This window comes from Heterocephalus glaber, unplaced genomic scaffold (genome assembly GCF_053883595.1).
Source record: "Heterocephalus glaber isolate CG9 unplaced genomic scaffold, H.glaber_assembly_v1.0 deba00001547, whole genome shotgun sequence".
Taxonomy (NCBI): domain Eukaryota; kingdom Metazoa; phylum Chordata; class Mammalia; order Rodentia; family Bathyergidae; genus Heterocephalus; species Heterocephalus glaber.
Window position 1 is genome coordinate 10381689 of NW_028258340.1, and position 14207 is coordinate 10395895.

At 37.1% G+C, this 14207-nt stretch overlaps 1 protein-coding gene across 1 annotated transcript in view; it reads right to left on the reverse strand.

The window, feature by feature from the left end:
• Positions 1 to 12461: 12461 nt before the first annotated feature.
• Positions 12462 to 14207, reverse strand: part of Otc (ornithine transcarbamylase) — a 66678-nt gene continuing 64932 nt past the window's right edge. The window contains exon 10 of the mRNA XM_004850027.4: positions 12462 to 12928. Coding sequence (XP_004850084.1) covers positions 12869 to 12928 — 60 coding nt within the window. The 3' untranslated portion in view covers positions 12462 to 12868. The remainder of the gene's footprint in view (positions 12929 to 14207) is intronic.

Below are 14207 nucleotides of genomic sequence, written 5' to 3' on the forward strand. Positions count from 1 at the left end.
ATTTCTTTCACAGGAAAAATACTAATATATGCATAAATATGCCACATATGATTTCACAGGGTTCACAGATCCCCCTCAAGTCTATTCATGGCCCCTGTGGGTAGATAAGAACACTTGTTTTCAAAGTTTATTGCTGATCTCATTTAGAAAGAATTGAGTGCTGTGACCTTTTATCTGAAAAGTATAAAACACATTTTCAAAAATCACTATAAATTTCTGCGATGGTATGTGTTCCTCCAAAATTCATGGTGGAACTTAGATCTCAAGGTAATGGTATCAGAAGGTGAGCCTTTACTAAGTAACTAGGTAATGAGGACTCTTCTCTCATGAACAGATTGATGTCTTCATAAAAGAGGCTTCACAAGCATTAGTCTTCTTTTGCCCTTCTGCCTTTTGCTATGCTAGGATATAGCAACAAAACATCATATCTGAAGCAAAGAGCAAGCTCTTACCAGTCACTGAAGGTACTGGTGCCTTGATCTTGGGCTTCCAGATTCCAAAACTGAAAAACAAATTTATATGACTTATAAATTATCCAGCCTGTGGTGTTTTGTTATAGCAACAGGAATAGACTAAGGCAATTCCTTAAGAAGACTTATACCCTCTTCATTAAAAGGAGTGGTTTATCTACTGCTAACATAATGTACAATGCTGTTATTTATAAATTGTAGATAACCTTAATATGTTGAAAGAGTATTAAATAGGAACCTTAGCTAAAATAGTCCCAATTTAAGGATAGTGCCTGGCCTGGTGGCACATGCCTATAATCCCAGCACTGGGGAGGCTTAGGCAGGAGATTCACTGTGTGTTCGAGGCCAGCCTGAGCTACACAGTGAGCTTAAGGCCAGCCTGAACTACATAGCTAGACCCTGTCTCAAAAAATTAAAAAAAAAATTAGAGATAGTTTTAATATTAAGAGTACTGTAGGCCTTGAAACCTTCTCTTGCCTCTAGGCTAAAAGAGTAGAAATTTGGTGAAACATTCAATTAAAGAAGGTTCAGATCTTCATTCTAATAAAGAAGATACTCAATTTCTTTAATCAAATATTATGGTTTATAAATATACTTCCTCTTTGATAAGCACTTCGGTTGAGCCAATGCACTGAAATACATTTCCAAATCCAGGTAAAAAATGACTCATTTATTTCTTATGCTTTGAGTTCCCTTAATTTCTTTAATAATTAAAGATTTAAAGATTTTTAATAATTTTAACTGGGGTAAAATGTATATACTTCCAAGTGCACAATTATTAAGGAAACAGTGGAAGACTTTTTTTTGTTGTTTTTTTGGTACCAGGGATTGAACTTGGGTCCTTGTGCTTGGCAAGGCAGGCAGCAGAACCACTGAGCTAAATCCCCAGCCCTGTAAAACATTTTTATATGCACCTTAAGTAGTCGCTGACCTAATCAAGTGAAATTACTGGCTCATAGGACATACATATGTTTGGTGTCGTTAAATACTGCTGAATACTCCAGCAATGTGGTTGCACCAGCTTATATTTCCACCAGCAAGGTGTAAAAGTTTTAGCGATTCCTTCTATTATCCTCACAGATTCTAGGAATTGTAATTCTTTAAATTTTAGCCTTTTGGGTTGGGATTCCCCACTTTTATGTAAGACTAGCTGAGCTACTGTTAGTACAAAGGCAAATTAGTGTTGCCTCTTACCCTGGGATGGTTTTATTCTGCTGGATAACATAGGATTGTGATACAGATTCAGTTTCTTAACTATATATTAAGGTATTCTTAGTTCATCAAAAGGCATCTTATATAAATGACAAAAGAAGGAATTTTATAATTACAAAAGCCCTCAGTAAAGCCAGAGAAAGTAATTCCTAGAAACTAAAAGTTGGGTCTATGGCCAAATTTGAAGTGGTACAAGAAAGGAAATATCCACTTTGGCTTCCAGAAGAGTGGTCATATCCAGAGGAAGGAAGGGATCATATATTAATTTTTTAAAATAACTACCTACCCTTTCTTAAATACATATAACTTCTTCCCAATGGCATTGAAAGGATAAATAATTTTTTATTAAATAACTTAGATTTTGTTAGGTCAGAGAAACACAGATGCTTATATATATAAGGTTCTGCTGTTATTGAGCTTTTACTGGTGAAAGGGGAAGGACAGGGAAACCATTAATAATTGTAATTAAATAGTTTTCTTTCTGCATTTTACTGTCAGACCTAAGGGCAGAAACATGTTTACTCTATTAATCTGTAAATCAAATTTGAAGACAAGAAATATATATCCAATATCTTCTTTAATCCTTTTCCTTAGCAAATCTCACCCTATCAAACTGCCTTGATTTGTCAATGAGGCTCTATTTCCAAAGGTATAAAAATAATTTAAAATGAACAAGAAATTATTAATTGCTTTCCTTGTACTAAGTAAGACGATAAAGGATTTTGGATCTACCTTAATGTTTATACTTCTTACCAAGTATGTTACTTAAATTTTTCTCATCTCTGGGAAGCTGAGGTTATATTAACTCTGCTTTATTTTTTAAAATTAATTTTATTGGTACACTTTTGATATACATAATGATCATATTCATCATAGGCAATTTGTACCTGCACATAATATATCTTGATTCTTTTTTTCTCCCAGTCCCCTCCCCTCCCTTTAAACTTTCTTCCCCTCCTTATTTACAAAATCTTTGTTTCCATTTTTTTCCTTCTATTCTCTTCCTTTTCCTTTTCCTTTTCCCTTCCCCTTCCCCTCCTCTCCATTGTTCCCCTTCCCATTTGAACACTTTCTTCTTTGTTTTAAATACTCTCAGAGAAAAATTGAGGCACAGTGGTGAAGAAACCTGCCTTTCTTTTTCATGCCTCATCATAATTTCTTTATCTTTTTCTTTTCTTTTTGGTTTTGAGACAGGGTCTCAAAGGCTGCACTTTAACTTGCTAGATAGCCCAGGCTGGCCTCGAACTCACAACAGTCCTCCTGCTTCAGCCTCCTAGGTGGTGGGATTACAGGTGTGCACCACCACGCCCAGTGGGCTTCACAATAATCTCAAGTTTAAAATGTTTATTCCTTTCTTTGACTTTTAGATTCAGCTACCAAGTCCTGTCAGTTTTCTCTTGGCTCAAGTCTTCCATTTCCAATGCTGCTCCTCTAGTTCAGGGAACAAAATAGCCATGATACTAGTTTCTCAAATAAATCTACATAACATCATCAGATGAATCTTGAAGAAATACTGCATTCATCATGTCTCTCTTTTATGTCAAGATGTTTGATGGTCCTCCAAAACCTAAGGAAAAATTCCAGACTTAGTAGCTTATTGATAAATGTGCTCTTACGTTCCATGCTAACATACTTTTCCAAATATTTCCTCACACAAATCTACCACTTTGAACAAGAATTGCTGATCACCAAACAAGTCATGTACATTCTCTTCTCACATATTTCTTGCAGTTTGGCCAACTTAAATGCCCTTCTCCCTTTTCTTTGTCTATCCAAATGTTGTCAGTTCTCTAATAATCAATGAGAGTTTTATTATCAATCTTGAAGGTGTTATTTTGTCCCTCTTTTTAGGTCTTATGACATTTCCCAGTTTATCAGACTGTATCAGTCAGCCTTTCTGTTGCTGGGAGAAAATCCTCACACTTAGACCTCAAAAGTGGAGATGTTTTTTAGTCCACGGTTTCGGAGGTTCCAGTCCATCATTGGGTGGCTTCAAGGCAGAAACATCCTAATGGAAGTGTGTGGTGAAGTGAACCTGCTTAGTTCATTGTGGCTGAGAAGCAGAGTACAGGAAAAGAGCACCAGAGAAGAAGGGGCCAGAGACCAAATATAGTACCCAAGGTCACATCTCCATGACCCACCCAGACACACACAGGAGTGTGCTTTACTAATCCTTCAAGCCAATCAAGGTGGCAGTCAAGATTAACCATCATATAGGCCATGCACTAAGTATTTCTTTTGCACTTGCACATTTATTTTGACAAGTAGGCTCTATTGTCCCCTACTTACAGATGAAGAGTCTGAAGTTAAGGGTCTTAGCCAAGGTGATCCGGCTAATAAGACAAGAGGTGGGATTTGACTAGCCCATATTCTTATAATTTAAGCTACTCTGCACTTAAGATGGGATCTCAAGTTCCAACTGTTCTAGGAGGAAGACAGAGAGATGAGGAGGATGCAATGCATTCAAAACTAATAGGAAGGTAAATGCAGAGAAACAGAGAGAAGCAAGAATTAACAATAGAGAAATAAAAATATGGAATGAAGCATGAGTCAGTAAAATGGAGTTCAGGAGACTTTGGAGCTAGTTCTGTCATCACTGACTGTCATTTAGGCTGCTCATTTTATAAACAGATCTATTGTGCATTCTTCACTGGTTAAAATTTAAGCTGTGGAAACGCCATTTTTTTTGTTTGTCAACAGTTGAGTAGACTTCAAGGACTAACTCATAGCACCTATATCTAAGAAATCAATGGATAAATCAGAATACATTGTATTAATGTACTATTTTACAATACACTGGACTCAAAAGTTGTTTTCACAGTGCACTCTTTTTTTTTTTTTTGGTACCAGGGATTGAACTCGGGACCTTGTGCTTGTAAGGCAGGCACCGGAACCACTGAGCTAAATCCCCGGCCCCACAGTGCACTCTTAATGGATAAGTCTTATCAAGGGTTTCCCATTAAATTTAGAATACAAGCCAAAATTCTTACCTTGGGCTCAAGGCCCAGCATGGGATAATACCTACTGAACTTTCCAAAATGGTCCCATGCTCTTCTCTCCCTTAATCACTATACCCTAGTACACACACTGTACTTTCTTCTTCCAGTTCCCTGAAAAAGACAAGCCCCTTTTCACCTCAGGGCCAACTGTACACTATTCTCTCCAGCTGGAATACTCTTCCCTTCCATTCTTCACTTAATTATATGAGAATCAGAAATTAAATACCTCAATTTCTTTTACTTACCTTAGTTAAAGAAATGTAATTTTTACAATTATATTTCTTGAAAAGCCTTGAGGGGAGATAATCTTATTAGCATAAATACTTTGAGAATTCATTCAAAGTGTCATCCAAGTTGTTAACTTCTCAGCAAGACAACAAAGAAAATTTCACATTGGAAAAATAACCAGTTAGGGCAAAAGTGTTTTAAAGATGTGCAATTTGTCCTTTGTTAATGGGATAAGACTCTCAGAGAGATGTTCCATGACAAGGCTTATACATACAAAACAATGTCTAGTGTAAGCTCTTCTGCTTATAAAACATTTATTATAAGAACTTCAAGTTGTTTACTCAAGAGATAAAATGTTTTAGAATAAGAAACAGAATGGGTTCGCTTAAGCTGTAAATGAACCTGCCATCCCTGCAGGTGAAGCTACAGCTGTAGAAGCACTGCCATGGCCTCAAACCAATCTGATTCAAATCCAATAAAAAGATTGTTCTCATCAGTCAGGACTCAGTTTTAAAATCACTTTCTTTGAAGAAGCTTGCTCTGGGTACTATATTTAAAGCAACACCACTCACATTTTGGAAATGATTTGGTAAAATTACAGAGGTCCAGGGCTTTGCTATTTCCCATAAGCCAGGGCCCTTATATTCTTAATATTTCTCTGAGTGATTCTGATGCCCACAAAAATTTGAGAACTACTGATAAATATGTAGCTTTCTTTCATCCCTTTATTTTCTATTGTATCATCCTGTTTGTTCCCCACACACTACTTATCACAGCATCTATTTACATGTGGTTGTCAGTCTCCCCCTACTAGACTATAAGCACCATGAAGGCAGGAATCATGTCTTTCCTATCAACTGCTATCTTTCTGAAGCCTAACACAGCACCTGACATAAAGCTGAGGCTCAAAAAATAAATGTTTTGGTATGCACAGAACAAAAATAAATTTCAACATGGATTTTATCATAGTTAATGCAATCAAAATTTGCTTTGTAACAGTGAATCACAAACTTTTTATTTTCCACCAGAATCTTTTGGAAGATAAAATCAGAATGGAGTCTGTTGTTCTGGTTTAATCAGGAATGAGAATTCCAGTGTTCTTTTCATTTGGCCTCTGTTGGATTTCTGAAAGCAGTGCAGGACTTTACTTCACAAAGGGGGACTACTTGGATCAGCAGCAACATTGGTGGATGGTGCAAAAAGAATAGTGGGTAAAACTATGGCTTCCTTAGCACAAATCAAGGCTATAAAACCAAAAATCCTTGTATTCTTCAGTATCACACAGAGGCACTTTTGTAAAAAAAAAAATCAGGTTCACCAAAGAATGTCCTTGAAGAAGCAGTAATGATTGTTAGTATTAAATTTCAATCCCTGAGCATACATGTTTTTAATATTCTGTGTGCTGAAACAGGAGGTGAACATTAAGCCCTTCTACTGCATAGTGAAGTATAATGGTTGTCTTGAAGGAACACACTTGTACGTTCTTTGAGTTGTGCATTGAACAAGTCACCTTTCTCATAGGACACTAGTATTACTTAAAAAGTGACTGAGCAATTGTGGTCATTCAGATATGGACATCTGCAGACCCCTACTTGAAAATGAACGAGGTAAAGCTGTCACTTCAGGGAAAGCAACAGACAATATTTTATTTGTTGCCAAAGATAAAGCTTGAGCTTTTAGGAAAAAAAATTAAACATATATCTCACATAAACAACATGGTTAGACATCTTCATAATTTATAAGCGTAAAGTTTCCAAAGATAAAACATTTGATAACTGGTATTTTAAGAATAATGTGAAAACTTCTTCCTTTGAGCAACTCTAGCCTCAAACAAAGATGGATAAACATTGATCAGTCTTCTTAACCCTCTTCCCCTTTTATTAGCTAGATCTTAAGTCCAACAATTGCTGAACGCTTATGATTTGTTTCATATAAATATATATTCTCATTAGCTCTCCTTAACCTAACAGTTTAGTCACCTCAGCTTGATATTTGGACTTGTTGGTGTCTACAATTTGGTTTGGCAAAGAGTAAATTCACCCCCTTGAATTGCATATTGACATACCAGCTCCTATGGAAAAATAGGTGAACTGAAGCATCAGTCGCTAGGTTCTACAAATGTCAGGAGAGAAGCTCACTCCTTTTGTTATACTAACTGTTCAACTCAATGTTTCTGGTGATATAAATTCTGAGGATATAAATTTCTTAGCCAGGTGTGGTGGAGCATGGCTAAAATTCCAGCACTCGGGAGGCTGAGGCAGGAGGATCACCCAAATTGGAGACCAGCCTGGGCAATATAGTGAGTTCAAGGCCAGCCTGAACTATGAAGGAACACCGTGTCTCAAACAAGTTTTATTATAAAAGGTGAAAGAAAAAATATAAAGTGTTAGAAACAAATAAGAGGGCTAATCCTTATTTAGCATTTTTTCTGAACCAAAGTTGTTCGTAAACCAAGGTACTATTATATATATATATATATATATTCTCCTCCAAACAGCTCCATGAAATAGGTATTATTAGTCTCATTTTGCAGATGAGAGAGCAGGGTTAGACGGCTGTTATATAGCAGAAGGAGGAAACCCAGGTCCCAGGGACTCCAAAGACAAAGCAGTAGTCAGAAGAGCTGAGTTGTGCCAAGTACTTCATAGTGGGATTTTATGGTTGTGGGGATGAAAACAGCTCATATCAGTCTCCAGATTTGCCTCAGGTCAGTGATTTGTCAAAGTGTTGTCCCTGGACCAGCAGCATCAGCATCCTGGGAAATTATTAGAAATGCAGATTCTCAGGCCTCACTCCTGATCTGATGAATCAGAGTTCAGTATCATGTTTCCAAGCCTTCCAGAGGATTCTGCCGCATCTCAAAGTTGAAGAAGCACTAAAGTATCCCAACACAGTCTCACAAAGCCAGTACAAAGAGTATAGACCAATTAATTCAGCAGCTGCTGGGGCTGCCAATCTATGAGGGTGCTAAAGTATTACAGTACAGAAATAAATCAGAAGTATTGTGTCGGCTAACTTAGAACTCTTCTGTGAGGAAAGTAAATTGGTTTCACTCCTATTTCATGTAGGTAATAAATTCCTTGCTATGAAGAACATATGACATGAAAATATTTGTTATTTCTAATATACTGCCACCTTCTACAAAAGGCTGATCCTAGTAACCAGAAGTATTTATTGCTAAGCACAAGCTCTTCCATATTTGTTTAACAGCCTCTTACCTCTCTGCCCCGTCTTTGATGCCTGAAGGATGAATACTACAGACCCCCGCAAATCTAATTTATGTGTCATCTTAGAGCAGATTCTTTAGAAGCAGAGCCTGAAACAGTGATTCCAATGCATATGATTTATTGAGAAATCATTCTCAGAAGGGAAGCAAGTTTGAGTAGCAAAGGGGAAGCTAAGCAAGGATGTGGTCTTAAATGGATACTAGCTTCAGCCTGATCCCACCCATGGGGAGCTACAGAGAATAAATATCATAGAGCTAATCCTGCCTGAAGGGAAAGGAGACAAGTTTTTGTATCCCTATTTTGGTCATTCATCGACTGTGCACTGCTAATGGCAGGGTGGGGATGAGTTAGGCCTCGGGGATAAGAGTAGGTCTTTTGGCTGCAAAGAGCAGCGCTTCCGAGGATGGGGCAGCTACGAGCCATTAACAGGTAACCCAGACAGGAGACAGGGGGATAAACCCAGGTAAAAGGGATCTGGATGGGACACCACAAATATTTACCACATAGATGTTTGGGGTCTCTGTTCATACTTCTGGATATCAATTCCATCCTTGTCTCCGGTGTGAACTGTCATCTCTAATCCCTGGCCTCACAGAATCATACTTCTGGACCAGCCAGCTTCCCATTTCCCACACAGCCCATGGGCAAATCAAATCGAGAAGCTATATATGTAGGATCCCAGATAGTTGGCAGAGGAGCATCAAACCCATGAATTATCCCACTCAATTGAATATATTTCTATCTTAGGAGCATTATTATTTCTTGCTCTTTTCTTTTTTAACATAAAGGGGTTGAATGGACTATTTTTAAACTCTGTTCCAGTTTTAAAATTCATTGGCCTAATGATTTTGTTCTGGAAGGCAGTTGTGCTCCCATTTCCTCTGGGAATGAGTTTCACATCTACACTGATTAGAAACTAAGTCTCATGTTGTTAACATAAGTCTGTTGTTGACAGAAAAGTTTTACCATTTTAGCCCATGACCAGGAATTCACTTCTATTTTATTTGACCATGGTTTTCTTTTCTTTTCCTTCTTTTGTTTTTCTTGTCTTATCTTTTTCTTTCTCTCTTCCTTTCTTTTTTGTAGTACTGGGAATTGAACCTAGGGCCTTTGCACTGAGCTATATTTCCAGCCCATTTAAAATTTTTTTAAATTTTGAGACAAGGTCTCACTAAGTCACTATGTTGCCCAGGCTGAGCTCGAACTTGAGATCCTCCTGCCTCAGTGTCCCAGAGTATAGATCATGGTTCATTTAGCAATAAATGATATTATTTTTCTGAATAATTATTAAGAGAAAATTTCTTTGTAATATTAAGAAACTGTGGAGTTGATTCTCAAATCCCCACTTCAATAATCCATGTCATGTATTTGCTACACAAAGATGGACAGACAATATCATTCTAGTATTAGGACTTAAGAAATCTACCAGAAACTGAGATAAGACATCACAATCATCACTGAATTATCTCTATATGACTTACTAGCCTCAATAACAAGGTAATATTGAAAAACCTCCCCATGTAAATTGTTGATAGCAAAGTTCCCTACTAGATACTGTCCTTTATGTGAATTAAAACAAAGCACCTATTCAGGTTTATGAAATGCTAAAAAAGTATCCCCTCTGAGTGAACAACTACAAAAAAGGCACTCCTTCCTCCTGGCTGGAAAGCCTATTTGGAGACACAAGACTTGGTAATTGAAGTGCAGTGCAGAACAGGTTTAAACTTTAATCACATATTTCAACTGTTTCTTTTGTACAGGATGTGACAAACAGCAGAAGAATGAGACCACCTGAGCAGGCTAAGGCACAGACTTTATTTATTGGGTGGAGATGGACTGAGGGCAAGAGGCCCATCAAAGAACAGGCAGGGTCTTTATAGGGGATTGGGAGAGGGGTCTGGCACATCTGTCACAGACAGGTGTTGGAGCAAGTATTTGTGGTGAAGGCAGATGTATGGATGTTATCAGGTCACTTAGCTCCAGGAAGATGTTGTGTTGTACTTATCTCCTTTCTATAACATCTCGTTCTGTGTTCTTTCTTCTAGGAGACAACACAGCCTGTATCTGGTTTGGGGGAGTGGCATGTCATGCTGAGGGCTGTGGTTTTTTGTATCTGCTAAATTGTAGCTTGGAGTTAAACAACATATTCATTAACCATGTCATGGCCAGATCAGACCTGACACAAGACAGCTTGCATGGAAGTATGTGGTATTCCTAGTTGTCAGAGTTTGATCACTGTGACTTGACTAGTCTTCCATTATTCAGTATGACCCTTCATATTTGTCAAAAGACATAAATACTCCCGAACTGCTGAGTGGTACTATGTCTCAAGGTATGCCTCTACTATTTCCAAATAAGACACTGATGAGTTTCCAAGACCAAAAGGCCTAAAAAGGACGTGTTCTGGATACCCTCTCCATATATATACTTCACTAATTTTTATCACATGAGAAGACTTGTCCTGCAACTTTGGCAGTGGACCAAGGGGCCCTTGCCATTTCAACTGAGGTTCTAGGGTTACTGCATAGGAAGTCTAACTTGGTGTTGCCACCCTTATCCTCTGTGCCAATCTTCCTACCCAGGGACTTTACAACAGCCAAATAATTAGCACAATATACAGTAGGAAATATCTGACATTGAATTATTTTTCTAAAGTATCTGGAAATTAATCACCAAAAAATGAAAACCAATGAAAAGTCTTCCTCAACACTGAAATCATTAGTGTAATCACCTGTGATTTCTATTCTCAATGTTACAGAGGAAAAATCCTCGAAGAAAAGAATTCTTGGGCTAGTCATATTAATTAAATGGATAGAATTTCATATATAGCCCAAGGACTAAAGGGTCATTGCTAATTTTTGTTAATCTCAGGATTGCAGTAGTTACATAAGAAAAGAAATGAGGGAAGACAGTATAAGAAGAAAGACTTGATAAAAATAGCTTTGCAAAAATTAAAGCCAAACTTTCCTCTGCTGTTTTCTTTTTTCCTAATCATATAAATAATATCTTCTCAAGAGGAAAAGTTTTAAAAGCAAATAAATTCCTACTGGGTTGGTTTGAGAAGGATGTTAATTTTTATTTACATAAAAAGAAAGCGTTGGGGCTTTTTGAGGAAGAAATGACTGCAATTTGGCAAGAAAATGATTATAAGTTCTTTCTGATTGAAGGAAGAAGAATATATCATTCCTTTGATTCAAAGAACAGCCAGGAGAAGCTATGAGAGCTCATGATCATGTGAGAACATTTTCTCCTTTCTATGAAGGCAGTTTGATGGCAAGGCTTCACAATCCACATGGAACCTTCTGGTTAAATCATTCCTATATTCTTTGCTGAAAAAAGATATTCTACTCAACTCCACTCTCTTTCTTAAGTGCTTCCAATAAATTACCACAGAAGTGAAAGTCACCTTTGACATTTACTGGAAAAAATTGATCTTTTCTGTAAAATCATGAGTCCTTTTCCCCCTCACAGAACATGTTTTATTGCATCTTCATTGCAAATCTAATTTGTAATTCATCTCTTGCTTACTCATTTAAGTCATATCTGTCTTCGGGAGAATATCAGTCAGCCAGCAGGAAATATTCTACTAGTAAAGGTAGAATATAAAGGAAATGGCATTATTTTGCTGCCTATAAAATGTGTTATTTTTTTAAAGGTTCTGCCTTTAACATTTTAAATTATATCATAATAATTCAATAGTACAAATCTTGGTTACCTACAAGAGAAATCTAGTTTTAATTGCACTGTAACAATTTGAAAGTACAAATTTTAATTATAACAAAGAAAAATTGGCATAAAAATACTGAAAAAATGTGGAAAGTAGTAGATGTATGGAAATATCTAGTGTGCAGTATGAGTAAATGCATAATAAGAACAGATGTGAAAAAATTAAATTGATCCTACTCAGAAATTGAATCTAAGGAAATGTTATTCTCTAACAGATCTTACTTTCTCAGCTAGATGTCCATGGTACACTTGCTAACAAAGGCTTTGTTGGATGTGCAACATTAAGTGTTCATTACAGAGAAGATATGCATACATTTGAAGCACTCCACTTCTTCCCACAAATGATAGGAACAAATCCTATTTGGGTTTCAGGGACAGCTGTTTGGTAAGACTTCCTCACTGGCCTAAAAATTGTACCACATCTGCAAAATATATCATTTGGCTTCCTCATTTGTCCTGGGGAACATGAACATAGAGCACAGGGCTGGGGATTTAGCTCAGTGGTTCCATCGCTTGCCTTGCAAATGCAAGGACCTGAGTTCGATCTCTGGTACCAAAAAAACAAAACAAAACAAAAAAAACAACATAGAGCACAGATCTGACTGCCTGGTAAATGTTTACTTATAAATTAGTATAGGTGATCGTTTTAAGGTAATAAGCACAGATTACATTTAATGACTTAGATATTATACATTATGAACACAGTATTTTATGTCTAGTTGAAGCAAATGCATATGATAATGAATATGACACCCAAATGTGACTCACAAATTGTGAATTAGAGACAGAGACAGAATTTAAACCAAGTCAAGCAATGTATTACAGGTCCTTAGCACTTAAATTAAGGGCTTCAGGAAGAACTTACAATGACAAAGCAGTATCATACAGTGCACCCATACCATGCATTACAGATTTGTTTCTGCCTAGATTCTCTTCTCCCTCCCCTGTAAACTGACTCATTCTCTTACTGAAGAACACTGTTTTCCTCTTGGCACATATCATAGCATCAAAACTTTGGCTTCTGGAGCTCAGGTGAGTAACCTGTCAGTACGGACACCATGACAGCCTGAGAAGACATAACAAAAAAAGAGAATGAAAGAAATGAATAAGCATTAGCAACAGTTTGCTTTGGGGCCTAGGGAAGGGGAGCTAGGTTTCAGTTTTGCTGACCTACAGTTAGAATATATTTTCCCAAGCAAATTATAAGGGGACAGTTCTGAACTGATGTATAGTTTTATTTGGATGAAAGAAAGACCTGAGGGATCAGGTAGCTCTAAATAGATGCACACACACTGGGCTTACTTAGGCCTAATTCCAGAACTAGTGGGTTAGAGAGGTGAAACATGATGTCACAGTGGTTGCCATGATTTGATTTTCTAGTCATAAGTTAAAACTCAGGTATTGGCTGCTTTTAAAGAAATATAATCCCTCTTATTCCAGTACTTCATGTTTATACAGTGGTTTGATCACTTGCAACATGGAGAAATTTAGAATAAATCAGATGTGGAGTAATAAAAGTAAACCATTTGTGCTAATGAATGTCTGCTATCTGATTTTTTCCCTTTTGAAAGAGCATTAACTTTATAGCCAACAGTATAGCTTTCCCTTGGGCTGTCAGTCACAAACAGTAACTTTGCTTTTTACTCTTCCCAACCTCCATAGTAGTGACAATAGTAATAATGTTACTAATAAAAACGTTGACCATATATTGAGCACTTATTAGATATCAGATGCCTCATCATGTGTTAGTCAGTCAAGAAATATTTGCCAGGCACTCTTCCAAGTACTTTGGTGAGCTAGAGAGAAATATTCATGTATTACCTCATTTAATCCTATAACCTTCTAAGGTTGCTCTGTCACTATCATGTATAGATGAGGAAATCTACCCTTGAAACAACACATAGTACATAAATGCGTTGGAACCAAATTTCTCTGACTTCACTCTTAAGAGACAGTTTTACTATCTCTCAAGTACTTGCTCTTATATTTCAACCATGGTGTACAGATGTATTTAGGCTACACAAGAAGAAGTTTTATATTTCATAGGTATTCATGGAAAGTCTTTATGAAACAGTTATAACGTGCCAGGCCTGTGCTGTGTGCTTTATATGTACCATACCTTTAAATCATTTCCTAGTGTACGAAGTGGTAAGAGATGAAGAAACTGAGGTGGAGGGATTTTCCTGAGTGGTGATGGTAAGAAGTGGATCTTCCCTGCCTGCCCCTGGAACCTGATCACTATGATCAGATGACTTATGCCTCATCAAATCCTCCCAAACTTATGAAGTTGTTCTTATTTTATCCCCGCTTTTCTTATGAATAAACTTAGTGAAGTTAGGGTACTT